This window comes from Colletotrichum acutatum (genome assembly GCF_030867785.1).
Source record: "Colletotrichum acutatum strain CBS 112980 chromosome Unknown BDZ83scaffold_34, whole genome shotgun sequence".
Lineage (NCBI taxonomy): Eukaryota > Fungi > Ascomycota > Sordariomycetes > Glomerellales > Glomerellaceae > Colletotrichum > Colletotrichum acutatum.
The window spans coordinates 57,383-83,492 of NW_026849028.1; the positions used below are offsets into that span (position 1 = coordinate 57,383).

Sequence of the window (26,110 nt, forward strand, 5' to 3'; positions counted from 1 at the left end):
AGCAAACAAGCTGGCATTTTTCCCTGGTTGCCGCTCATGCTGGTTTCCCTCACCATCACCATTGCCGCTGTTGCAACTACGGCTACTAGACACAACTTCTCAAGTGATCAACAGTAAGCGGCGCATCGCCCTCTAGTGTTCACTGGGCTGGTACCTTGCATGCGCGCCTCGGCCAGGCTTCGCTGCGGGTGTGCTAGCACAACGAGCGATACGACTGGCGTGCAGCATGAGCGTGTCTGCATGTGTGACTGTCGACAGAGGGTTCATCCAGCGAATGATGGTGCCTAAGAGTGTGGTCGGACGCGCGCCAGACTGGGCTGAAATGGCGAGTGCCAATCGAGGCAGCCATTTGTGCTAGTTGTGTGGACGGCGATGTGTCTATCGACAGACGCTATCCACTTATGCCTCGAATTGCCGTCCTATCAATGAGTACATGGTCCTCGGGTTTATGCAGCTTCGCTGGGTTACCTCGACGTACGGATACTCTTTGCCCAGTGCCTACTGGCGAACGAGGTATCTCGAAACTGTCTCATCTTGCATACTCTGTTGGTGGCAGGCCGATTAAAACTACCTTCAGCGTACTCTATCCTGGCGGTGTTGCTCGGTGCCTGTCTACGTACAACGACTGAGAAGCCGCTGTGGCTGGTTGGCTGTAGGTACTTCGGCCTGGTCGGTACTGCGTGCGACCAGATACTTGCCTTTCCGTATTGAAGGCATAACGGACTATGGGCTGGGCATTTAATCACGAACAAACGGCTGATGACACTCTCATGGACGGCGGCATACAATAGTCATGTATAGTGCTTGCTCTGTGCTCAGGTCCAGATGCTCCCACGACGCCCGTTCAGGGCCGCCGTCAACGCCATCTGCCATCGTTGGCTTGGTTGCTGTAGCTGTCTGAGAGCAACATGACGCCTGGTCGGGGCTTTCTCTCTCTCTACTTCGGCTTGCAAGTGGCAATTGCTCGAGGAAGACGTCAGCCGCAATTCCGGCCATGAACCGAATGAGTTGGGGTTGATATTTCCTGCAGAAAGTATGGCTTTTTTTTTTTTTCATCTGAAAGACTGGGAATGCAAGAGCCCTGACGGCATCAAGACTGGCGTTTTCCTGCAAGATGTCGTATGTGTGCGTCTGTTGGCATCCAGCAAACTACCTACAGTACGGATACGCAGCCGTCCAGCCAGCCAGCCAGCCAGAGGGTCCTCTTCCTCGGGTACTTCAAACAGGCCGGCTCTAGCAGCAACAAAAGTAACAAAAGACTATCCCAGCACACATACGAACGGGGATGCTGTCAAGTATCCTTCAGAGTGCGGTCGGTACATCCGGGTGATGCTTGATGGCCCGTCTCGTCTCGTCTCGTCTCGTCTCGTCCGTTTCGTCGCTTTCTGGGCAGAAGACGGGGTGAGGAACAGAGAACGGAGAAGGGGAGCTCGTGGGTTGTCTGAACGGTGTGTCCATACGAACATCCGTACCGTACCTGCGTTTTGCTCATCCAGAATTAGAATTGACCTGGTGGCTGCGCCATCCTCTCTTCCCAGCCCACCCACACACAGCATGCCACCCACAAAACGACACAACTCATCATCCGGTGCGGTAGGGCCAAAGCACCCAAAAGTCCACTTGCACAACTGCATCACCCATCTGATGTTTCCGCTTGGCCCCAGAGCCAGACATGCAGAGGGCATACAGGCAGACAGGACCCACTCATGACACCGTCTCGTTCGCCTGGTGTTCCTGTTCCTGGTCCGTCGCCGCCGTCTCTCATCCATCCACCCATATTCTCGAATCCACTCACTATCCAACGAGTGTGGCGGTCCACCCACACTTCTGACCTCCCCCCCCTCTTCCGAGTCCACGCGCTAGGAACGGAAGCCCATCCCAGCGACCGAGAGCTATGTACCGATAGAGGAGGGATTCCGGTACGTATCTCTGCACACCCTAGTTGGGTCGTCTACGTACTTGGATCCACAAGATACGTACACATTTACCCCTGGCCCCGGTCGACTTGTGTGGGTGAGACATGCCTGCGTGGAGAGGGAAGACGAGTGAGAGTGGAAGAGAGAGAGAGGAGACGAGGGGACGGGGGTTCGAGGACGAGGGTCCGTCTACTCGAAGGTACGCTAGGGTCTGGGATGGTCTGGTCGGGTCTGCCACTTGGCTTGGTACTCAGTGTCCTGTACCATCGGCCTATCGACGACTTTTATCTTGCGCCAGTCGGTTGATCTTGGTCTCTTTTCTACTTATCCCCCTTCACCACCCACATTCATTTCACTCTCGCTATTTCATGATCGACACTCCGTTCGGCTACAGTGCGCTGTGATCTTTTCTTCTTATGACCTCTCGGTTCTTCCTTCTTTTGAGACTCGACATTTGGGAAACACTTCGACCTGCTCGAACCATCCCGTCCTTCCTTTAAACACAACTACAACTCACTATCCATCAACCGTCTTCGAGGACATAATACACCAAGCCAGTCAACTCTCCATCACACCTTTTCGATCTTCCAACGACATCTTCCGAGAGCAGAAGAGAGACAGAGAAACACTCCAGACGAGTTCCATGTACAACTAAGACAACCCACACTTTCACTCATCGAGTCATCAACACCCTGACGGTCATTGTCCACCAACGACCCGTCGTCCTATCCTTCACACAGAAGAAACCGAAACCCACCGTCATTAGGCCAACTGCCCATCACTCAGTTCGAAAGGACTTTGAATCAAGTGTACAACATCACCACGCTACACCACGCATTATACGATTAATCAGTAAAGACGGAATCGAACAACCCGCCGACTAACACTCACAGCTTAACACGACAAACTTGTCTGGTGCGTCCCGCATGAGCAATAAGAGAACATCAGATGCAAGAAGCTAGGAACTGATCATCAAGTAGACGCATCACAATGGACGCCACCATGATGACCGCCCAGGCAATGGGACAAGCTCCCTTCCTCTACTACCGCCCCGAACAGAAGCTCGACACCTCAAGGCACCGTGGTCACTTCTCGCAGCAGCCCACCATGTCCCAGCACATGCCCATGTACCCCATGGTCCCGACTCTGCCTTCAACGCCCATCTACTCGCGCCCCAACTCGTCCTGCTCGCAGCCCATGGGCCCTACGCTGTACAGCAACGGACCCGCGAACATGACGCCGATGGCATCTCCCCAACCCATGACCCACAAGCCCGCCATCATGCTCGAGACGGAGATTTGCGACGATAGCCTCTACTTCCCGTCAACACCGCCCCTGTCGACCTGCGGCAGTGCCATCAGCAGCCCTAACGCCAGCTACGATCTCCTCCAGACACCGATGAACCCCATGTTCTCCGGTTTGGAGGGCATTGATGGCTTGGAGGGCTTCAAGGAGACGCTAGAAGTACCTGAGAATCACGCCGTTGACTGGAGCAGCTGCGGGTCACCCCCGATGACACCTGGTAAGTTGCAACTCATACTGTGTTCACTTCCTTCCTCGTTGTGTACCGTTCTTTGTGCTTTCAACATGCGATCCATATGCTTTTGCGCTGCATGGGCCTCGGCGGTTTTTTTGCCCCCATTCCCAACAGCCTGGGTGGTGGTGGTTGCCGGAAGCAAGTTTGGCGGGGCACTTCGTGGGATTTACTGAGGGACGTTTTTCAGAGGCTAACTCAATTTGGCAGTCTACCTCCAAAACCAAGCAGCCCAGGTCCCCTCGCTTAACACCAACACTAGCGACCTCCTGCCCACCGCATCTTGCCCTTCACTTTCTCCCTCTCCCTCACCGTACGCCAGGTCTGTCGCGTCTGAACAAGATCTTGACTTTTGCGATCCTCGCAATCTCACTGTCGCTGCTGCACCCAACACCTCCAACCCGACTTTGGCGCCCGAGTTCCCCGCTTTCACCCTCGGTGATGAGCTCAGGAGTGAAGTTTCTGCCAAGACCCCTACCTCAGCCCCTTCTCAACCGACCTTTGACTTCAACCCTGCTTTCCCTCACGGCCTTCCCGCATTCGAGGACCTGAGTGACTTGGAGTCTGAGGACGACTTCGTCAACGGTCTTGTCAACCTCGGCGACGCTCACTCTGCTGAGGTCCGTCGTCCTCGTGCCTGCACCGGCTCCAGCGTCGTCTCTCTCGGCCACGCTAGCTTCATTGGCGAGGAGTTCAACTTTGACGAGGCGGATTTCTCTGCACCTGCCTGTCTTCCCAGCCCCTCCTCTTCCTGCTCCGACAACGACTGCCACCAGGTCAAGCGTCGCAAGGTAGTCAAGAAGGACGCGAGCGAGCCTGCGCCCAGCATGAACACAGCCTCTGGAGCTTCCCAGGCTGCCAGCAGCGAGCAGCGTTCCAACAGTCAGGCTCCCGCTTCCGAGGCGAACAGCTCTTCCGACTCCGAGTCCAACTCGGCGCCTCTCCCGGCTCCCGTTAACCGCCGCGGTCGCAAGCAGTCCCTCACCGAGGACCCCTCCAAGACCTTTGTCTGTGAGCTCTGCAACCGCCGCTTCCGCCGCCAGGAGCACCTGAAGCGCCACTACCGCTCCCTCCACACCGGCGAGAAGCCCTTCGAGTGCCACGAATGCGGCAAGAAGTTCTCCCGCAGTGACAACCTGTCCCAGCACGCTAGAACTCACGGCAGCGGCGCCATTGTCATGGAGCTCGACGACTCAGCCGTTCACTCCTTTGACCACAGCATGATGGGTCACCCAGAAGACTATCACACTCTTGGCAAGGTCCTTTTCCAGGTTGCCTCTGAGATCCCCGGAAGCGCCAGCGAGCTCTCCTCGGAAGATGAGAACAGCAAGAAGAAGCGCAAGCGCTCCGACTAAACAGTCTGAGTGACTTGTTTTTTTCGCATTCAATTTCAGCATTGGCAGTGACTAACCGTCGCTCTCGATCATGCCCGACACGACTTTGATGACGACAACTTCTTTTTTGATTTTTTTCCTTCTCAGGCCAGCCCCGCTATGTTTTACGCGGATAGGTCACTAGGGTCACACAGGGTGCCCTTCCACAGGAGGACCATCATGAACCACCAGAAGATGGTCCACCTCGGGAAGGGCCACATGCGAAAAGTGCAAGCGGGTTTTGGGCATTTTCTCGCCAACGCATTGTCTTCCACTGTATCAGTATTTACGACGCCGGACTGGCCGACTCCTCCACAGGTCTCGGAAAATGGTCAGCGTCGAAGGGATGCGTTGTTTCAAGGGCAGCATTGATGATCACCACCAAAAGTTCAAGAACGCAAGGGCAAAGGCAAGAGCAATCCGGAACCAGGACAACGGCGTGTAACGGCGGACTTTGTTTCAAACAGACACACAGCAGCAGCATGATTGTTTATTCGTTTGGATTTTTTCGGAGACAGAGCAGAGGGAAGACACAGAGACACAACCCAAGACTCAACATCCATCCAATTTTTTGGCAGCGGCCAAAGCGTACTTTTCTCTACGCTCGTTGTAATCTCTCCAGCATGTTCGGAGGCCGGCAGCCAGCATCGCGTTTTGGAACATGGGAACATTTCTTCTTGTGCGCGGCGACCCGACGCTCGGGCACCTCTTCTTGGAGAGGTTCACCGTCTTCGGGTTCGTCGCCTTCATGTGTTTACTTTTTTCACCATCGAGTTGGGATTCTTCTCGTTTGAGCTCTTATCTTGTTGGTCGCGGATCCAATTCAGTGTGAGAGAGAGGAGGCGGAGGCGGAGGTTGAGGAGGGGTGCTTGGAGTGCAGGTCACCTCATCATCGGAACAAACAGAAGATGGATTTTCTTTTCTTTTCGCCGCAAAAACAACTTTGTAGTAAACCTGTACACACACATTTCTGAACACACCACAAAAAAAAGAGAACACTTTTACGCGCTGCCAAAAACTTTTTCCCACCTAGCCCGCATCTTGAGATCAATGCCTCCCTAAGTGCCTTTCGCTTCCCGCGTGTGTGATCTGACTCGGGGTTGAACAATGTTTTAGTTCATCGATCGATGGGGGCTTGACTTTTACATTCCTTCGACATGGGTTCGACTTTTTCCATTCTAAGACAAGACATCAACCGGTGTTCCAGCCCAGAAAGGATGCCGTCGTCATGCGTTGTATTCGCCAATCGGATGTTTTATTGTTTCTTTTTCTGAATCTCTGAGGTCTTTTCCCGATTCCCATTCTTTTCTTCCTGCAGACGTGCAAGTCTTTTCTTAGGCATTGTCTTGTCTCGCCAGCGGGATGTAACTCAGCTTACTATAGTAGCTAACACAACACCCCCCCGCCGTGCCCGACTTACACACCTGCCTTAGCGCCGCAGCCTCTTTTGACTGATGGAGAAAAAGAAGAGTCCACCTGGCAGTGTGGCACTAGGTACCCGAAACGATTCCAGTGCGCCGCCCCCTTCAACGGCGGACGGCATTTGAAGTGACGTTTGTGGTTTCTTCTTTTCTTTGTTGGAGTCACGGGTGTTGGTCTCACCATTTTTTTGGGGGGGGGGGACTTGGGAACTTGGGAACCCGCCCAGCACGCCTCGGCTCTGGCAGTGACTTGTGAGTAAGGCGTGCGTGGGTTTTGAGTCATCACACTTGTCAGCCTGCCGCGGGACTGACTGGTAGGTAGGTCGCGTCCTTGTTTGTTCGACAGGGCCCATTCCCCATTTTCGGTCGCGGACTGAGGTCCGGCTGTAACGGTCTCACTTTTTGTCCACTTTTTATTTTTATTCTCTTCGCCAAGTTCTCTCTCTCTCTCACCAAGGCAGTCCAAGTCGTGCACCTTTTTTTCCTTGGGTGACATTTGACGTGGGCGATTCCCGGCGGGTTCGGTAAGACCGTCCGGATTTCGTTTCCCTAGTCAGGTTCCTGAAGGCCATGATGGACGTGATGAAGAAGTCACATTACGGGTGCAAGTACCGAGGTAGGTGAGTAAGAAAACACCTAACCGAGTACACACGGCATGCCTCACCGCAATCGTACCATTGACGGCAAATATATTTCGGATTACGAAGTTTTACTCTAGTTCTATAGTTCTGTCACATTCGGGGTTTGCTTTCTTCTTTTTGCATGGCGGGGTGATGTGATGTGGTGTCGGACCGTAAGGTGGGTTGATCTTTCTTCAGAACCAAGGCAGTTCTATCCGGCGGGAGGAGGGTTGAAGCTTCTTGTTTATTCTGGTTCGATGGGACGGCACCAAGACAAAGCTATCGGTGGTTGAACAAATTGATTTCACCGTGTTACTGACTACTGTGTAGGAGAGGCACGAGTCGTAGGAGACGTACGTCAGCCTGTTCTGTCAGCAACGATGCATTGCATGGTCGTATACTCTACACAGTAATGAGCTGCCAAAGACGTCTGTCATGCTGGCCTGTACCGATACGAGAGGTTGGGGGCCAGGCGGCGGGAGTGGGATATTGCTATTGGACTTTTCGTTCGGTTTTTTTTTGGTTCGATGCGGATATTGCTTGCCCAACATCGACTCAAATCCTGGACGAACCACCACCACCGTCACACAATTGATCAAATACAACCATTGACTACAAGCTTTTCCCCCGGCTGAGCCAGCTTATCTACGGATGCCTTATCCGTAATCCGTACCTGCTTTGCTTGCCTGCATGCCTGCCCGGGTGCCCGGCTCGTTGGAAAGTGTAAAGTTCACTATTGGACCTGTTGGTTCAGTTGACTTTTTTTGGTACCAATATCGAGTCTTTGGGGGCCATGCAACGTGGCTCGTGTACCTGACTAAACGATGCGGGAAGAGCAGAAAGTTAATCTTGCGCTTTGCCGCAGACTGTAGCCAAGCCACCCACTAGCTCCGTTTATTCCTCACACCACGCAGCAAGCGCTGCATCCTTCAGGCCCTGTCTGTGGTTCGAATCGACGAAATTCGATATTGGATCTTCTTACTAGGTTGCCTTGGCTCTCGCAAGGTGCACGGAGCAGTTCGAGCAAACTTCACATTTACATGGGATGGGGGCACGGATGTGAAATAGCAAATCCGTGTTGGTGGTGACTATTGGCTCTTGTTCATCTTACTGGTCCCCCCCGTGCGATGGAACAGTAAATTAAAAAAGATGGCAAAGCGACGGTGTAGTCTGGGACGAGATGTGACGAGAGTCGTAGACTGGCACGACTGGGTGATTGTTTCCTCTCACCGCTTCATGGAGGATGGGGTCTGAGCTCGAACAATCCTAGATGGGCTCGTCTCCTCATCTCATTCCCATCATTGACTACTGCGTATGGCGAGATAATGAGTGAAAATTCTGATACCGCTCAAGATCCATATTGCGCTGGTCCAGGCTTTCAAGCTCTGCCAGGTTTCGCTGATGGACTGGCGGGGGCAAGTGGGTGTGTTCAGGCTTGCAAGAAGTTGCACTTGAGATTGATGGACTGGGCTTGATCAACAGGGTCCATGAGGATAGTCGTCGCGTCTCGGACAATTATTTCTTCTCTTGCCACGAGAGTTTGACGGGTAGGTTTTACTTGATGGGGGATGGTGCTTGAACCGTACTCTTGGGCTATTAGTTGTACTATTCGCATCAGTTTGCTGATGTGATGATGATAGAAAGTAGCGGGCCTGAGGATGGACATGATGGTGATGATGATCACGAGCTTTTGGTGGGATTAGACGTGGACAGCCAGGACAGGTAACTTCATAACGAAAGTCCTAACTCATCTTTGACAGTTTCCCGTGGTGGATGATACCTCAACGAAATGAGAGCTGGCCCATCGCCATCATCCAAGGGCTGGAACTCTTTGGCGCAAGCAACTTTGATAGTCATGCTGCCCTAGGGACAAGGCGGGCATTCTGGGTAATCCAACGTCGTTGTGCCGGCAGCCCCAGTTTCGATGTACATGTTCCATTGAAACCTGCAAACCCGTCCCATTGCCTCTTTCCCCCCCCCCCCCTCTCTCTCTCTCTCACACACACCTTTTTCTCTCCTGGCCTTAAGCGAGTTCGCACGCGAGTCGAGCTTTTCTAGAAGTCCACATGGAAGTTCATGGACGAGGGGGCTGGCGGTGTAAGGTTGACTGGAGGGGCCTTGGAGGGTATCAGCCCATGAGGCATGAAGCGAACTCCAGCGACAACTCCAGCGTAATCTTGGGGCGGCCCGCCCGAGCGAGGGTTATCTTCAGAGGGACCTCTCGACTCGCACGAGGTGGAGGGGGAACTCGGGAGACTAGAGACTGGGTGTGAGCCTGAGAGGAGAATGAGACTCCACGGATGGAGAGAGAGAGAGAGGTCGAAGGGGGGATACCTCAGACACAGGCATACAACGGCAGTCCCGCTAATCTACAAGGCCCGTCGCCGCCCGCGACCCCAAAGCCCCCTCTCCAAGGCTTCAAGGAATCAAAGGCCAGAACCAGGTCCCCTAACACTAACGGGACCGGCGGAGTTTGGCAACTCAAGCTGAAGGGGATTCCCTCATCCTGGGAACCGAGGCGTTCGAGACGGCCGGGCCCCCGGGAGGGCGGCCAGGTTTTGGAATTTCCTTCCAGGCTACCCCCGAAAAGGACCCCACCCGTTGTCCACCAGTCCCGAGTCCCCAGCGGCGCGGAACTGACCGGGGCCCCCGACTAACGAATATCAAATTACCACCTTTTTTTACTATGTACCCAACCCCCCATGAGCCGAACGTAACCCAGACCAGAGACAGCCGAGGGCTAGCGAAGGGTATGAGAATGGATACTCTCCAGTCAGTCGTCGTAACGGCTTTCTATCATCCAACAGTCATGTTTGTAATGTGGTACTGTACCATATGTTCCCCTCCCCTTCCTCCCAAGGGCCCCCGGGACAGCATCCACTGATGGACAAAGAAGGAGTCGAGGCCGGCCAGTCGGATCTCGATGGAGGGAAATCGCTGCAAGGAACGACTTGGAGGCCAGGGTCTCCATAGCTTCTATTGCATCCAGCTGCCGTGCCGTTTTGGCGGGTACGGAGTACCTCACCTCACTTCACCTTGTCAAGCTTGTCTTGCCTTCTGTAAGGTATCTTATGCGTACGGATACCGTTACCAGGGAATGATTCGATGAGAGCCGGGGAGCATCTTAACGGTTGACCACTACCCACATCATCAACCCATGCAATAGAAGGAATTGCGACTTCCATTCCTCACGTAGAATGGGAGCATTCTACCAGCGGATAAGCTGCAATCGCTGTGAAGTTGTGAATAATGCAGGTACTATCCGTACAGATTAATCATGACCTTTCCATCGTTAAGTTGAACCGTTTTCTCTTGCTTTCCGTATTGAGCTCCATATCAAACCTACAATCAGTGGGCCCGTCTTTTTTTTTTTTTTTTTTTTTTTTTTTTTTTTAACGTTCCCCTCCTTCTCCTCCATATCAGAAATCCAAACGTACCGGGTTCCTCACAGTCTCCGTCTTGTACCACATCAGAGGCTCAAACCACTTCAACACTTATCAACCGCTATCCGTAGTCCCGGCCTCGCGACGCCGCGACGTCCCGAAGACGGAGCTCCAAATCATTCAAGGGTCCCCTTGAGGTCTAGACGAATCTGTCAGTCCCCATCCCGTCATACCTCCGTGGTGCGCAAAGACCCAGACAGGCCCATCAATCTCGGACCATTGACTCTGTGCACAAAGGCTTTTCCACACTTTACGCCCGGACGCATACGCCAACGCGAGGGCCTGCACAGAAATTGCACACTGCACAGCACAGATCGCGGGGCACAAGGCATCACATATCCGTAGAGACACACGGACAGACGTACGCGCCCGAGTCCCTCAGTCCTACCGTCCGCCTGCATAACGTCGGACGCCAGGCTGAAGTCTGCCTGCCTGCCATGTCATCCGAACAGCTCAATGTCATCGCCCTGGTCTCGGGCGGCAAGGACAGTTTCTTCTCCGCCCTGCATTGCCAGAGGAACGGGCACCGACTCGTGGCACTCGCTAATCTCTTCCCCTCCGCCTCCGTCAGCGCCGGCTCCGACGCCACGCGCTCGGCCCCAGCAACAGTCATTTACAAGCCCACGAGGGATCACGTCAAGGATGTGCAGCTGTCAGATCAGTCTACAGGAAAGGAAGAGAAGCCCGTGGAGGAGGAGGAGGCTGGTAAAGGGGCCGATGATGAAGCCGACCTGAATAGTTTCATGTACCAGACCGTCGGCCACCAGGTCATACCCTTATACGCGGACGCCACCGGCTTGCCGCTCTACCGCCAGCCCATCTACGGCGGCGCCAAGTACGAGGGCAGAGACTACGACTCCCATGCCGTGCCGTCGAGTGGTGCTGACGGTGACGGTGACGGTGACGCGGATGAGACGGAAAGCATGGTGCCCCTCCTCCGTACTGTCATGGCGAACCACCCGGAGGCCAACGCTCTCTGTGCGGGAGCCATCTTGTCCACGTACCAGCGGACGCGCGTGGAATCCGTCGCGCTACGCCTGGGCCTCACGCCGCTGGCGTACTTGTGGAAGTATCCCGTGCTGCCCCCGGTGGTTCCGGGCGCCGTCGAGGACGCCCAACTGCTCCACGACATGGCGGCCGCCGGTCTCGACGCGAGGATCATCAAGGTCGCGAGCGCGGGGCTTGATGACGATTTCTTGTGGGAGAAGGTGAGCAGTATCGCTGGCGCGTCGCGCGTAAAGCGTGCCCTCCGACGTTTTGGCGCCGCCGAGGGTGCCGTCATTGGAGAGGGGGGCGAGTTCGAGACGCTCGTCTTGGACGGCCCGCCTGGGCTGTTCAAAAAGGCCATCGAGGTGCCGGAGTCCGGCAGGCGGACCGTGAGGGAGGGCGGCGGGACGTCGTGGTTGAGCTTTCAGGGGGCGAGTGTCCGAGAAAAGCGAGCCCCAGACGCGGCCACGGGAGAAAGCTGCTCCCCGCCCCGGGTTCCCGATGCCTTGGATCCTCGGTTTCAGTCTATCCTAGAGTCATTGCCCGCGGCTCGGGATGGTCAGGTGCCAATACCGGACTCATCATCATCCGTCGACGGCTTCACGCAAAGTGATGGCAAAACACCGGTGCTACCGAGAACTCCTTCGGACGATATTCACTGGTCCTCCGCTGCTCAGGCGGTATCGGGCCAGGACTCGTCTGTCGAGCAGCAGACCGAGGACATAGTACAGCAGATTCAGAAGCTTCTTGCTGGCCACACTCCGCCGCTGCCGACTACGGCCATTACCAATACCATCATCGTCTTGCAGTCCATGTCGGATTTCCCAGCCATCAACAAGATCTACAGTAAACTCTTCCAGCACCCTAATCCTCCATCCAGAGTAACGATTTCTTGTGGCGAACTACAGACCGGAAGTGCCATCAATGTCCATCTGACGATAAAACCTGTGTTGGAGCCTCGTGAACGGAATGGACTCCATGTGCAGTCGAGATCGTACTGGGCGCCAGCCAACATCGGCCCCTACAGCCAGGCAATCGATGTACCCCTGAGAGGCGGCCGTCAAGATACGACACACGCCGATATCAGAGCAGTGACGATTGCGGGCCAAATCCCGCTCGTCCCGGCGAGCATGATCTTACCCACGGAAAAGGAGGGCAACCTGGAGATGCAAATCACTCTTTCTCTGCAGCACCTCTGGCGCATTGCCACCGAGATGAAGGTGCAGCTCTGGACCAGCGCGGTGGCATACTTCCCGCGTACGCCAGAGGAGGCAGACATGAGACGGCAAGGTCAACTTGCCGCGGCCGCGTGGAAGGCCGTTCACAAGCACGATGAGGACGAGGACGGAGATGGCGATGGGGCCGGCGGGCCCGACTTGTGGGATCGCAAGTTTAACCCGGCGTACATGTCTCTCGGCGAGGACGCGGCGGCGGCGCAAAAACTCCCGGATTGGTCGGCTGTTGTGACGGCCGACGGAGGCGGGGACGACGGAGAGGCCGAGGGTCCCGTTCCGCCCTTCTTCTCCGTCGAGGTCGAGGAGCTGCCCCGCCAGGCCGGCGTCGAGTGGCATGCTCACCTTGGCCTTGCAAAGGTGCCCTCGTCGTCTGTCGAGTACCGGTCCGCTGATCTGGCACCTTCGGCTGATGTTCCTTTCTACAGACGTGTTTGCCACGTTGTTGTGTCGGGGACGTTGGTGCATTCTACCATCGCGTGGCTTGCTGTTAGTGGTCCTGCTACACGTGCGTCGAAGTCCTTTGACGAGGTGGAGGCGTGGATGAGGAGGGCGTACCGGGAGTCTGTTGGAGATGCTGGTGAAGGAGGAGATCAACCATATTTGATGTATCTCAATGTGCCAAAGTGTGTGGTTGTTGCTGCGGCTCCGGCCGGGTCTTCTGGAGGAGAAAAGGGGCAGGCAACGGCGTATGTTAAAGCCAGGTCGATTTGGGGAGTTGATGGAGAGAAAGTTCTCGCTCTTGGGTTTTGGAAGTAAAAACAAGTGGTGGCTTTCTATGAAGGGAATAGACAAAAGGTTCAATTGGCAAGGAACGCGGGGTATATTACTGCTTCTGTGACTATCTCTTCATGACATTCTCTTCGGCGCTCTTCGGGGGCGGGGGGTTGGCATTTGCAGTACCGAGGCCCCTATCTCTATTTCTCAATGAGTTTAATATTCACTCTATAGTCGGGGACATGATGAATGAAGTCTCAGAATTGAGATCGAGCTTATGGAAGGGATGGGCCATCGGAGACGTTGCGCAAGGATGAGAGATACGATTGGGTGGCAGTCTCCTAAGTTAGTCTCTTGGTTCTTTCATATGATTCCCCATGGAATACACTACCGAAGGGCAATCACACTGAGGGACAATCTCCTTTTTCGGAGCGCGTGCCAAGGTCAGAAAATATCGTAAGTACAACCGAGTGGAGAGACAGTTCGCCGCGGTGGCATTCCCCAACATGGAGGAAGCAGACGTGATACGAAGACCTGACGGAGGGTCGGACTGCAACGCAAACACCCTTTTCATAAATCTTCAATTCGAATGCGTCATTCGTCTACCAGCTTCTAGCGTGCGAATCAAGGCGAATTGACAAACAACATAAGACATAATCAGCGTGAACTTCGGCAAGAGATTATGGATGTTACGTTTGTAAGTCGGGTCTGTCTAAAATTGACGTCGAGGCGGGCAGCATCGGCGAAAGCGGGGTGGAGACTTTGCGTGTCCTTGATTAGACGCTAACTCTGCGAAAAGTTCAACAAGGTAACTTGGCCGAGCGGTCTAAGGCGCCAGACTCAAGCTTACTAAGCTTCATCCGTCCAACGGATGAGTATTCTGGTCTCGCAAGAGGCGTGAGTTCGAATCTCACAGTTATCATTTTTTGCATTCTCAGACCATTGTCATGAACGCTTTTGATCAATTACCATCCCAAAGAGTTGGTTTTGTGTAACGTGAGGCAATGGATGCGACGGGGAGCAAGGGGACGTGGAATGCTTGTGTTCGTCGAGGTCCAAGCCGTGCACGACGAAATAAATCAACATTGGACGAAGGAGGTACGCTGATGTATGTTTTCTCCTCAAGCACAGGTAGTCGTCAGCAGCGCCATTCCATGTTGACGACATACATCAGAATAGATGCAAACGGAGCTTACGCCGCCTCTCGGGTGACACCAAAGCCAAGCCAATATCCGAGACGCCTGCACATAATTCCCGGCACGAGGAGCGAGTTCTTGGCCGAATTGTCTCACTCCCACGCCGTGGCTTTCGATCCTATCCGCAATGCGTCCTCACGAACGACCTCATTGACGTCGGATTCGCCCTAGACGGCGACGATCTTGGCGAAACCCGCTAGCCTTGCCCGGCTGATCGTTTTCAGATCGGATATCCAGAAAACAACGTTGAAGGCTTGGGAACGGGCAAAGATGGCGGGCACGATGAATCACCGGCCTTTCGGTATGGTTTAATACATGGTGTCGGCCCGCTCATGCTTGTGCGGCATACTGGTATCCGTTTTCCGCTCCCCTCTCCCCTCTCCTTTCTCTCTCTTCTCCTGTCGATCCAAGAGGAGAACCATCCTGCGGAAGCTTCACATTCTTGGCAGGACTGTGGACGACTTAAGCCATGCCTGGAAATATTGGGACTGACGCCATGGCATCACAGGCTGAGTGTCACTTGAGGCACTTGCCAAACTCATACGACGGTGAGGGGATCGACCCATTGGACCTCGACACCCCGAGCAAGGAAGCCTACGAAGCAGAGGAAGAGATCCCCCTGGTGGATCACGACGACGACTTTGGTGTCGTTGTTCCTCGGACACATCCTCGAGCCCGGCGGCTGCCTGTGTGGCTACGATACCCCAGAAACGTCTTCCGTGCTCTGATACCAAGCTTCCTCAAGACCTCGGATCCCAACGCCGTCCAGAAGCCGCTTCATCCCACAGCATGGCTCGGTAAGTTCTGCTTCAAATCGTCTTCCAGTCTCAAAGTACAAATGCTGACAAGACCCTCCGAAACCACAGACGGTCTCCGCGGTGTAGCCGCCTTCTTCGTCGTCTGCCACCACTGGTCCCTTGTCACGGCCAACATGAACATCCACCGCGGCTTCATGAGCGACGACGACCCCATGTTCATCCAGCTGCCCATCATCCGCCTCGTCATCTCCGGCTTCTGGTCCGTCTGCGTCTTCTTCGTCATCTCCGGGTTCGCGCTGAGCTACAAGCCCCTGAAGCTCCTCGGCCAGCACAAGACGGCCGAGTTCGCCACCGCCGCCGCCTCGTCGGCCTTTAGGCGGCACATTCGCCTGTTTCTTCCGCCCGCGATGACGACGTTTGTGATTGCGTGGATTTCGTATTTTGGCTGGTTCGAGATCCCGACGTCGGGCGTGGCCGTGCCGGCGCTGCGGCCTCCGCGGTTCGATCGCGCATACGACCAGCTGTGGGACTGGGCGATGAACCTCATCGGGTTGTCGGATCCGTTTGGGAGGAACCTGCGTAGGGGCGAGGGATATCCGTATGAACCTACATTATGGACGATTCCGATCGAGTTTGACTGTTCTCTGGTCATCTTCCTCGCCCATGTCGCCTTTTCGAGGTTACGCACCCGGGTTAGGCTCGGCATGAACCTCTTCCTCGTGGCGTACACACTCTACTTCAACTACTGGCAGTACTTCCTCTTCCTCGCCGGGCTCCTCTGCGCCAACCTGCATTTCTACTGGCAGCCCGCCATGGGGAACAACACCCTGCCGTACGTGGCAGCAGCAGCAACCCCGGGACCACAGGGCCGCTTCGCCCGGCTGAGCTTCTCCCTCACATCGTCACCAACCTACAGCGTATCCAAAAAGGTCTTCGGCACCATCTCCTTCCTCGGCGCGCTCTGGCTCCTCTCGTACCCAAAGGGCACCGGCACGGCAGGTCTCTCGCCGGGCTACAAAACGCTCGCCGCCATCACGCCAGAGCGCTACAGCGAGGGCGAGTACCTCTGGATCCCGCTCGCGTCCGCCTGGCTCGTCTTGTCGGTCGACCGGTCCCCGTTCCTGCAGCCGCTCTTCATGAACCGGTTGATTCAGTACTTTGGCCGCATCTCTTACGCGCTGTACCTCGTTCACGGCTCGCTGCTGTGGCTGTACGGGTGGCACCTCGTGCGCTTCTTCACGGGGCTGACGGGGGCGGAGACGAGCGGACAGTTTACGTTTGGGGTGCTGCTGGCGACGTGTTTCTTTATGCCTGGCGTGGTGTGCGTGGCTGACTTTGCGCAAAGGTATTTGGATGCCAATGCTGTCAAGTTTGCAGCCTGGTTTGAGGGGAAGTTGATTGATAAGAGGAGGTAGAGAAGGCGTGTTATACTACTTGTATTGCAATGTTGCTACACTTCCCTGGGGGGCTGTGAAGAGTGGGACATACTTAATGAAAGTTGTTGGAGTCTTGCGTGGGTAATATGGCAAAGGAGCGTCGTATCATGAATGACAACAGATAATCTGGTATTCGACAACATCTGATTTGAGATGGGAATCATTTCTTCCTCGAACGCAAGGTTCACATCATCATCTCGTTGAGAAGTGAACACCTACCTTTAACATCAACCACTGTGCCGTCAACGAAGGAAGAAGGAAGGATGAATATTGTCCGGACAGGATTCCACGCCATAAAGCTAAGCCGGATCACCTGTTTAGGTTGGTTTCTCAAATCCCTCGAGTCGCCGCCGAGTCCTCTTCTCCCCCCACAACGGCAGCGGGGACGTTTGATATTACAGACCGACCCCCTGTTCGATCAGATAACTTTTTTTTCCCGTTTTAACATCTGATAACCCAGCTTTGTCGGCCATTCCGCGCGGGTCTTACCTCCCACACTCGTATCCCGCCCGGGTTTCCTGATTGTCAAGGGGATACCCTTCCTCTGGGTCTGGGGCAGAATTGCCTCTATCCCATGAATGATGGAAACTAGGACCGACTCGGCCGAGTCTAGAGAACTAGTTTATAGTTATTTGACGTTTATCCACACCCTTTTTAGCTGCGAGGGGTTTTTCTCGAACCTGCAGCTATGCAGCTATGCAGCGGCAGCAACTTCGCACTGCAGAGGTTCGTTGCCGCCAACAAGAACCCACGAGTTCCGGGCAGAGATGCTCAATTGGGCCAGGGTCCCGATGCAAGTAGATCCGTTTCCCTGACGTCTTGGCGATACTGGAGCTCTCGCTCTTTTTCTCAAAAAAAAGTTCCCCGAGTGGGAAACAACAAAAGACCAATTGACCCTCTTCCACGTAATGGAGTCAATAAAAAAAAAAAACCCCTGGGCAAAACAAGTGTCCAAAGGGCCGGGTCCAATGCTATAATGGGGATTTATAAAGCAATACCCGGCATCAATCTTCGCGCCTGCGACGTGGGTTTTTTCCTTGGGGTGTCTGCCAGCGTTTTTCCTCGTTTTGATTGGACTTTCTTTCTCTCTGATCATACGCTTGTTTGAGGTACATCCCGAAGACCTGCGTTGACAATGAGAGGCGGCGGACTTGTCGTTGCCGTCACCAGCGGCATCGCCGCGCTGTCGCATGGCGTGGGAGCCGCATACGTCTGGCCTTCCAAGTACGATGAGATCGAAGATATCCTCTCATTGCAGACAGGATACCGCAGCAGGGGCTTCGTCGAAGGTTCGTGATCTACGCCGCACCCTTCTTGCCCCCTCCTCCTCCACCACATGAGCACTCTACCCTGTCTTACACCACAAAACTTCCAGGCGTGACCCCTTGCTCTTTTGGCGGCAATATCGCCGGCCGCCAGTTCGCCGCCGAGTGGATCCGCACCGCCTTCCACGACGTAGCCACCACCGACGCCGCCGCGGGGACGGGCGGCCTAGACGGCTCCATCTGGTTCGAGGTCGGTCGCGCCGAGAACGGCGGCGCGGCCTTCAACAACACCTTCAACTTCTTCAGCAACCTCTACTCGATCCGCGCCTCCGCTGCCGACCTGCTCGCCATGAGCGTCGTCGTCGCCAACGCGGGCTGCGGCGGCGCGAGGATGCCCTTCCGCGCGGGACGTGTCGACGCCAGCACCGCCGGCCCCGCGGGCGTGCCGGAGCCGCAGACGCCGCTCAACACGACGCTGGCGACGTTTGCAAAGGCCGGATTCAGCCAGAGCGAGATGATTTCGCTCGTGGCGTGTGGGCATACCCTCGGCGGCGTGCACAGCCGGAATAACCCGCACATTACGGGCCTCGACCCGAGCCCGGACACGGTGACCAAGTTCGATAGCACGTTTGACGACTTTGATAACCGGATCGCGACGGAGTATATCCGGGGCAACACGTCGAACCCGTTGGTCGTTGGGCGGAACGAGACGCTCAACTCGGACAAGCACATCTTCTCGTCGGACGGGAACAAGACGATCAGGGACCTGGGGTGTACCAAGAACGGTTTCAGGACGGCGTGCGCCGACGTGTTTACGCACATGATTGATACCGTGCCCGCGACGGTGCAGTTAACGGAGCCCGTCGAGCCCGTCGATATCAAGCCCTACGTCACGTTGGCGCTGGGCGGCAACGGGAGCCTTGCGTTTAGCGGCTGGGTGCGCGTGAGGACGACAGAGGGGACGGGGCGGGACGCGGGCGATTTGGCCGTCCATCTGAGCTTTGCAGACCGAGGGGGCCAGGGTTCCGTTGTTATCCCCGCGACGCTCGACGGAGGCGGCGTCACGTACGGCCTCTGGGGCGAGACGTTCGCCTGGTACCAGTTTGAGACGGCCATCAGCGCAGTGAGCGGTATAAGCAGCTTCCTTGTCCACCTGACGACGCCGTCGAGCAACGCCACATCCGTGTATAAGAACGATGGTGCCGGGTTCCCGCTGGACGACGCGCTGCTCTACCAAGCAGCCTCCTCTTGCGTCAACCGGACGAGCGTGAACAACGAACGCACATTCACCGTCACGGCCGCGGTGTTGAAGGAGCGCGCGGCAGATGCCGTGACGATGGACATTGTGCGTCTCGTGCGGCGTTCCGAGGCGATCCACAGGAGGCTCGACGTCGAGAGCGTCGAGCTCGCGGCAACGGGCGAGGAGGATAGCGGGTATGCGCTCCTCCGTGCGCAGGTGCAGCTTGCAACGAGCGGCTGGAGCACCAGTTTCGATCTTGTTTTGGGAGGGGAGAAGGAGGTTCGGGTCGACTTTTTGAAGACCCAAGCTTGTCCGCGTGTATGATATTTGGGTAAATCTGACCACTGCGTCTGTAATGCTATGATTATAATTCAATGGAGAGATCGCACCGCAGCTCAAAGCGATGGATGAACAAGTGCCGGGTGATGTTAGAGTGTACCAAGATAAACACTATTTAGCATCATTACGCCCGTTGTGACAGTTTTGAACTCTGAAACTGTCCAGCATCTTGTCCCAAGGCTTCTGCTCAAACTGTGTCATCCCATTTCACCAACGTCTGTCTCCAAGGCCGAAATCGTCCTCGAGGAAGCCACATAGTAGGAAGAGAAATATCAAGCCAAATGAACCACGAGATTGAGGCTCCTATTTAAACGATGCCATCTTATTGTGAGAATTCGCGCGAAGTGTTGGTGCTGCTTAGGGGTGGCATTTCATCAACAGTATCAGAGAGGACGCTATGTGAAAGCTGTCATAAACAGAATATGGATGGAAAGATGCATGGGGATTATGAAAAGAGGTAATGTCTCTCCTAAGCAAAACCATATGACCAGTATGATCACATGCTATGATCACTTAGGAGCACTTTTCTATCATCCATCTCAAGAGTAGAACGAAGGCTTCTTCATTTGTCGTAATTCGAACGAAGACCACTTGGCTAGCTCGAATACATACGCCAAGTCGCACGATATGCTTGTGTTTGATACTCGCATTCCCCAGAAGTCACTTGCCGCGGGGAGAGTGAGAGCTGTGACGCAGGGGAAGACTCCATAGTGCCTTTTGCCGATTGTCCACGAGCAAAACGCATGATGAGACGGCAAAAGTTGCCGTTCTCACAGCCAACCAGAATGATTACACCGAGAAGTAGGGGACGTTGTTATCAATCGAGCCACAGCGTTGGGATAGCTGCATCGATAGGCGAGCTGTTTCTCCTGTTTGATCCGGATGTTTTGGAAGCAGACGCACTCAATCCGTGATCAGGGGTCAAGCAGTCGACGGTCGGCTCCGGTCTGCAGGCAGGCCTTTTGCGCGGGGCCTCGCCGATCAGAAGGAGGAGAGCCAGGGTCAGGCAGAGTAAGAAGCCAATGGAACTAGCCCGTCTAGTCAAAAAGCCCTCAACGTGCCGTCTTGGTCCTGAGGGAAAAAAGACGGTGCTAGTGACTAAGACTTTCCAGAAAGAAACCTGGGGACGACCAGGTTGGCGGTACCCTCGGGGTCTGCTGTTCTTGGTATTGGTGAATGGGGTCAGATCGGAAAATCTGGAGAGCAGCCGCGTGGTGTTGCGTTAAGGTCGGCCGGGTTGGTCGATAGTTGGGCGAGAAAATAGCCATCAGGATGAGGCACATTGGATACGGCAGTTGGAAGAGCAAATGGTATAGGCCCAAGCCACGCCATACCATGCCATTGCCATACGAGGGCGTAGCTGTGCCGCGGATGTTATGCAAAGGAAAGGCATCGTAGAATTGAAGTCTCGTAGGGTTCTGCCATGGTGTTGTGAAGACGGGCGCAGCGGTGTGTGTTGGGCCGCAGGGTTCTGCTTAGAACTTGTTGGAAGGAACGTGAAAAGTAGGGGGCCTCTGGAAGTTGCAGAAAGCCGGTGTCAGAAGTCGAAAAAAGAAACGAATAGGGCTCCGTCAGGGACAGTGACAGTGACATGTCAGATGCTGGCTGCGCTGCTACACTGGATTGTGTGTATGATGTATCCGTTCGCAGCTCGCCATGTCAGAGATGAGCATTGGCGTAACATGGGGAAGGGGCCGACGGGAGTAGAAGACAATGCCATGCCCGGCATCGGGGGTTTCCACGTTTCCAACCTCCGTACTTGGTACCCGCCGGCGGAGCTAATCCCGGGGGAGGATGGTCCAACGTTGGAATGTTTCCGCAGTCTGCTGGTGGTGCAGTGATAATGGGACGGGTATGAACGCGAGGGTGACAGATGTCGACATTTGCAAAGTCTGGAGTAATTTGCTCGTGATGGTGTCGTTCATGTACGTACTCCATACCGCTTAGCTTAAGGTATTCAGAGGTTGCAACTCTATCGAACGAACCCACTTGGGCGCCGAGAGTGCAAGCTGCCAAGGTGCATAGGCGGACCTAAGCGGAGGGGTCAAGACTGGAATCCGAGTGAAGACTCCATCGAAAGATATGGGACGGTACTCATTAGGCCGGATGAGGTTGAATGATTTGTGAGCAGCGATGTATCATTATCCATATCCATACCTTGCAGGGCAGTAGGCATAGTGTAAAAAGAGAGGGACGGAGTTGGATTGGGTGGGAGCTTGAGGGGGGGAAGAGAGGTGAAGTGAAGGTGAAAGTGAAGTGGTGATGCTTAAAAACACCGGGCGGGTGTTGCTGGAAACGAGGCTAAAGTCAAAAAGTGGCCTCATAAACGGTCGCGGCTTCCCCCCGCCATGGCGTGAACGCAGTCATCCGTCAGCCTTCAGAGGTCCAATCCGTGGATTCTGGAAGGTGTGAACCAGGCACGCCAGGCCTAGGTATTGGTATTCGTAGGTAGAGGAAGGAGCACTGAACGCACCTGCCACGTTCTGGAGCACACCGAAACGGGACTAGCGCCCAACCAGCTGGACCCTGCTGTCCCTTCCGGAGGGGGTCGGCCAATGGGAAGAGGCTGAAAGTATGGCAGGCATGGGTAAATAATCCGTGGTGGTCTGATTCTCACTCGATTCCTGCCGCTCTCCAAAAGCTCATCATGCCACTTTCTGAAATCGTTTGAAGCATCCGCGAAGCAATCTCCAATTCTGTCGAACCACCCAGCTATCAGTCTGCAGGCCCCTCCCCTCTTTTTTTTTTTCTTTCCCACTTTCTCGGTCTTGTAGGGACTCGTCGGTTGTTTTTTCCTCTCTTCCCTTTTTTCCCTTCTCTGATCTTCTCACCGTCTTGTCTGCCCTCTCTGCGCTCTCTCCCCGTTCCCTGTGTGTACTTGTCCCGTCTGCTGCTGCAGCCCTGGTCCAGCAACATCCGTCATTGGCCTTGCTGCTCGTTCGCTGCAACTTGCAAACCCACCTCACCACACACCCACTATTCTGGTCCTTGGTCTCTAATCCGCCCTGGTCTGGCTGCATATTCAGCGACCCTGCCGTATCTCATATTATTATTATATCTCGAATACCACCTCCTGGGACCCAACAATTTTCCCTTGCGTCGCACACAAGACAAAGACCCCTCGGACGACGAGACACCACACTACACCTCTTGACGGCTGGAGCCCGTACGAATACATCCCGTTTACCTCTTCGCTTCGCTTCGAGCTCCACGCCTACTTCAGTCTGTGCCTTTGAGCGCCAGTGTGGTGTATCTCAAGCCCGCGCATATACATCCTTGACCCCACGTTCGAAAGTCTTCAACCGCAAGCCGTGCGAGCGCGGCCAGCCAGCCTAAACACCTACACCTACCTCCCCAATAGCCATCGTTCGATTCCGTTGGCAATTGGTCCTCTACCATAGCTAGCTAGCTAGTTACTCACTTTACAAACCACCTAGTATCACGTATCGACGACCAATTACCTCGATTCGGCAGTCCTACGAGACTGTGACATCACAATACGTCTCTCGACTATGGCACCTGGTGTACTTAACTCGGACGGTTCAATGGAGGACCAAAACGGACAGACTGCCCCGACGAATGGGCTGGCCGGCACCGCCGCTGGCCGTCTTCATGCTATCGATCCCACCGTAGACACACTCACCCTCCTGCGCAGCTTGCCTGAGCCTCCTATAGAGGCCCAGGTGTGCGTGGTTGGTGCTGGCCCCGCTGGTTTGATGCTAGCTGCCAATCTCGGGCGCTTTGGAATCAAGGTCGAGGTCATCGACGACAGAGCTGACCAGACACCCGTTGGAAGGTAGACAGTCCACATACACATACCTACCTTGCCTCTGTAAGCTAATACCCGAAACAGAGCAGATGGATTGCAGCCCAAGACGATCGAGACTTTCCGTCAAATGCGCCTCGCCGACCCTCTGCTCCTCCGCGGTGTTCGTGTCTACGATATCTCCTTCTGGCGAAGCACTGCCGATGAGCCGCTGCACAGATTGGGCCGTGAGGTCCACTACCCTCCCGTTATCGACGTTCTCGATCCCTACATTTTGCTCGTTCACCAGGGTATGGTTGAAGGCCTCTTTATTGATGACTTGAAGAAGCGCGGGGTCGAGGTACGGAGGAATACCGCATTCGAGTCCTACAGCGTTCCGGAAAACAAGGCGGGGCCCCTACAGGTCAATTGTCGCACGAACGTGACCCAAGACCGGCGGACAATTCTTACACAGTATTTGGTTGGATGTGAGTGAGCTACAAAACCGCTGCACTGTGAGAGGCATATACTGATCAGAAAAAGGTGACGGTGCCCACTCCAAAGTACGAAAGAGCATTCCTGATGCGCGGGCTATTGGCCTTTCGCAACCAGCAATCTGGGGTGTTCTCGATGGCGAACTCATCACCGATTTCCCAGACATTTGGTCCAAGACGCTGGTATACTCCCAGGAATACGGCTCTATCTTGATTATTCCGAGAGAGAGAAATATGACCCGTTTCTACATTGAGCTCAAGGCGAACCCCAAGGCCGACAAGCGAGAGCTTGGCCAGGAATTCGTCATGGCTCGAGCGAAGAAGATCATGGCGCCTTTCGAGGTTGACTGGAAGTATATTGAGTGGTTTGGACGTTACCAGATTGGTCAGAGAGTGGCCAGTCGGTTCACCGACCCCCATCTGAGGGCGTTCCTCGCTGGTGATGCCAGTCACACGCACTCCCCCAAGTCTGCTCAGGGCATGAACACCTCTATGCACGACTCTTGGAACATTGCGTGGAAGCTCAACCTGAGCATTCGAGGACTCGCGAAGCAATGCCTGCTCGAGAGTTACGAAGAAGAGCGGAGAAAGATCGCTGTTGACCTCGTCAACTTCGACTACGAGCACGCTAATCAGATTGCGGGAGGTGACGCGGTAGCACTCTCAGAGAACTTCAAGACGAATGTCCGTTTCATTTCTGGCATTGGTGCTGAATACTCTGAGAGCCCCCTGAACAGGCCCGACTCTCAAGGCCTCATTATGGGAGATGCCAGACCTGGCTGCTTGCTTCCCCCGGCCAAGGTCACCAGATACATCGACTCAAATCCTGTGGATATTCAGCTCGACATTCCGATGCTCGGACAGTTCCGCATTTACCTTTTGATGTGGGACATCCAGGCGTCAAGCCCTTTCCTGGAAACTTTCTGCCAATCCATCGCCTCAGCCAACTCTTTCATCAGCAAGCTCTCGGCCTCGGCTAGTGCTTCTTACGCTGCGCAGCCCAGACTGCCATCGTCTGAAGACATCTACTACCGGCCCGAGAGATACACGGCTGTCAGCCATCTTTTCACATTTGCCTTGATTAGTGAGTATTGATGGCCAGAAATCATGTTTAATTACTAACACTTGTTACAGCTACAATGCCTAAAGATGATGTAGAGATCTCGGACCTGCCTGCCCTGCTCCAGGACAGCCGCTGGACCTTCTACCTGGACGACATTCCAGAACAGGACACGCGTGGCCAGCTCTGCACCAACAAGTGGCTTGGCAGCCTCGGTCCCGGTGAGGTTTCCATTGTCAACGTACGACCTGACGGCTATGTGGGTTCCGTTGGCCGATGGGATTCCAGCATGGACGACGCCGGCGAGGAAGCTGCCCGTTGGCTAGACGAATACTACGGCGGTTTCCTCCAACTGCCTGGCGGCGCATCGCCCACCCCTACCGCAACCCCCATGGCAATTTAGACACAAATCCTCTTAATTTTGAGTCCGATTCAGGGACATTCTTACTCGGGCATATTTGTACCATACAAATCCCACTTCACACGACGAACGCGAACACATAATCCATAGCCTGGAAGACTCCAGGCATACATGGAAAGACGCAGATATGAAATCATCACTTTCTCTCTTCCAACTTATCCGGCAGGTGTTGGGGAGTGTGGCGGCGGTACGGTTGTTATCACGGCATTTTCAGGAGCTAAAGGGGACAGTCACTAAGTACGCTCTGTTGCAAAGCAGGGGTACTTGGATCTCATTTTGTTTTTTTTCCACCATAGCTGAACTTTTCTGGGATGAGATTTACCACATGAGGCAGACACATGTCAATAGATGGAATGTTTTATTGCAGATCTCCTGCTTTGGGTCAACTTCCCTGGTCAAATTAAGCTCCACGAGCCCACGTATGCGGCGGGCTAGGGCAATGATCGTGAGAACATGGCACCACGTTTGGAAGGGTTCATGCGAGCTGTCATCTCCCATTTTCCCATGTACTCACCCACCCTGACAGCTCTTTTGTCCCTTCCCAAGTCCCAACCCTAAGCAGTGAGCATCCAGGATCTTGTTCCCTCCGAAGGGGCCGACCTGCCGCTGCCCTGCGTGGCGCCTGCATGCGCTAGAAGAGGGAGTAGCTTTCTAAGGCGTAGGCTGGAGGAGGGGATTGGGGGTTGGGGCCGTCACCGCCCAGCGGCAGGCCGTTGGTCATCAATGAGGGTGCTGCGGGGTTCCGGGACGTGAGCATGATTCGATTCCGATAGGGCTGGCGTGAGGTTATCGTCTGATGTGATGGGGATGCAGACCTCCCATGCCATTCGCCCAAGTCGTCATGTGTACTAGATTTAGTGCACTACGGATTGTTCGTAGAGAAGGTACTGTATTACTTTGTTCCACGTGTCGT

At 54.7% G+C, this 26,110-nt stretch overlaps 5 protein-coding genes and 1 non-coding gene across 6 annotated transcripts; all 6 read left to right on the forward strand.

Annotated features, from left to right (window-relative positions):
• Positions 1 to 2,906: 2,906 nt before the first annotated feature.
• On the forward strand, positions 2,907 to 4,805 carry BDZ83DRAFT_751014 (uncharacterized protein; the record flags this gene model as incomplete). Its single annotated transcript, XM_060513993.1, has 2 exons — positions 2,907 to 3,438; positions 3,661 to 4,805. The coding sequence occupies 2 exons, from the start codon at positions 2,907 to 2,909 to the stop codon at positions 4,803 to 4,805; spliced, it is 1,677 nt and encodes a 558-aa protein (XP_060366232.1).
• A 5,939-nt stretch (positions 4,806 to 10,744) lies between these two features.
• On the forward strand, positions 10,745 to 13,285 carry BDZ83DRAFT_574951 (uncharacterized protein; the record flags this gene model as incomplete). Its single annotated transcript, XM_060504758.1, has 1 exon — positions 10,745 to 13,285. The coding sequence occupies one exon, from the start codon at positions 10,745 to 10,747 to the stop codon at positions 13,283 to 13,285; it is 2,541 nt and encodes an 846-aa protein (XP_060366233.1).
• Positions 13,286 to 14,050: 765 nt separating this feature from the next.
• Positions 14,051 to 14,165, forward strand: BDZ83DRAFT_t121. The gene has a single exon. It is a non-coding gene; the product is annotated as a tRNA-Leu (tRNA).
• A 770-nt stretch (positions 14,166 to 14,935) lies between these two features.
• Positions 14,936 to 16,612, forward strand: BDZ83DRAFT_751016 (hard surface induced protein 3; the record flags this gene model as incomplete). Its single annotated transcript, XM_060513994.1, has 2 exons — positions 14,936 to 15,236; positions 15,306 to 16,612. 2 exons carry the CDS (start codon positions 14,936 to 14,938, stop codon positions 16,610 to 16,612), a joined length of 1,608 nt encoding a protein of 535 aa, XP_060366234.1.
• Positions 16,613 to 18,247: 1,635 nt separating this feature from the next.
• BDZ83DRAFT_718604 (WSC domain-containing protein) lies at positions 18,248 to 19,462 on the forward strand (the record flags this gene model as incomplete). The annotated part of the gene is made up of 2 exons (XM_060512095.1): positions 18,248 to 19,021; positions 19,091 to 19,462. 2 exons carry the CDS (start codon positions 18,248 to 18,250, stop codon positions 19,460 to 19,462), a joined length of 1,146 nt encoding a protein of 381 aa, XP_060366235.1.
• Positions 19,463 to 22,989: 3,527 nt separating this feature from the next.
• On the forward strand, positions 22,990 to 25,179 carry BDZ83DRAFT_574984 (FAD binding domain-containing protein; the record flags this gene model as incomplete). Its single annotated transcript, XM_060504762.1, has 4 exons — positions 22,990 to 23,273; positions 23,331 to 23,710; positions 23,766 to 24,800; positions 24,851 to 25,179. 4 exons carry the CDS (start codon positions 22,990 to 22,992, stop codon positions 25,177 to 25,179), a joined length of 2,028 nt encoding a protein of 675 aa, XP_060366236.1.
• Between the last annotated feature and the right edge of the window lie 931 nt (positions 25,180 to 26,110).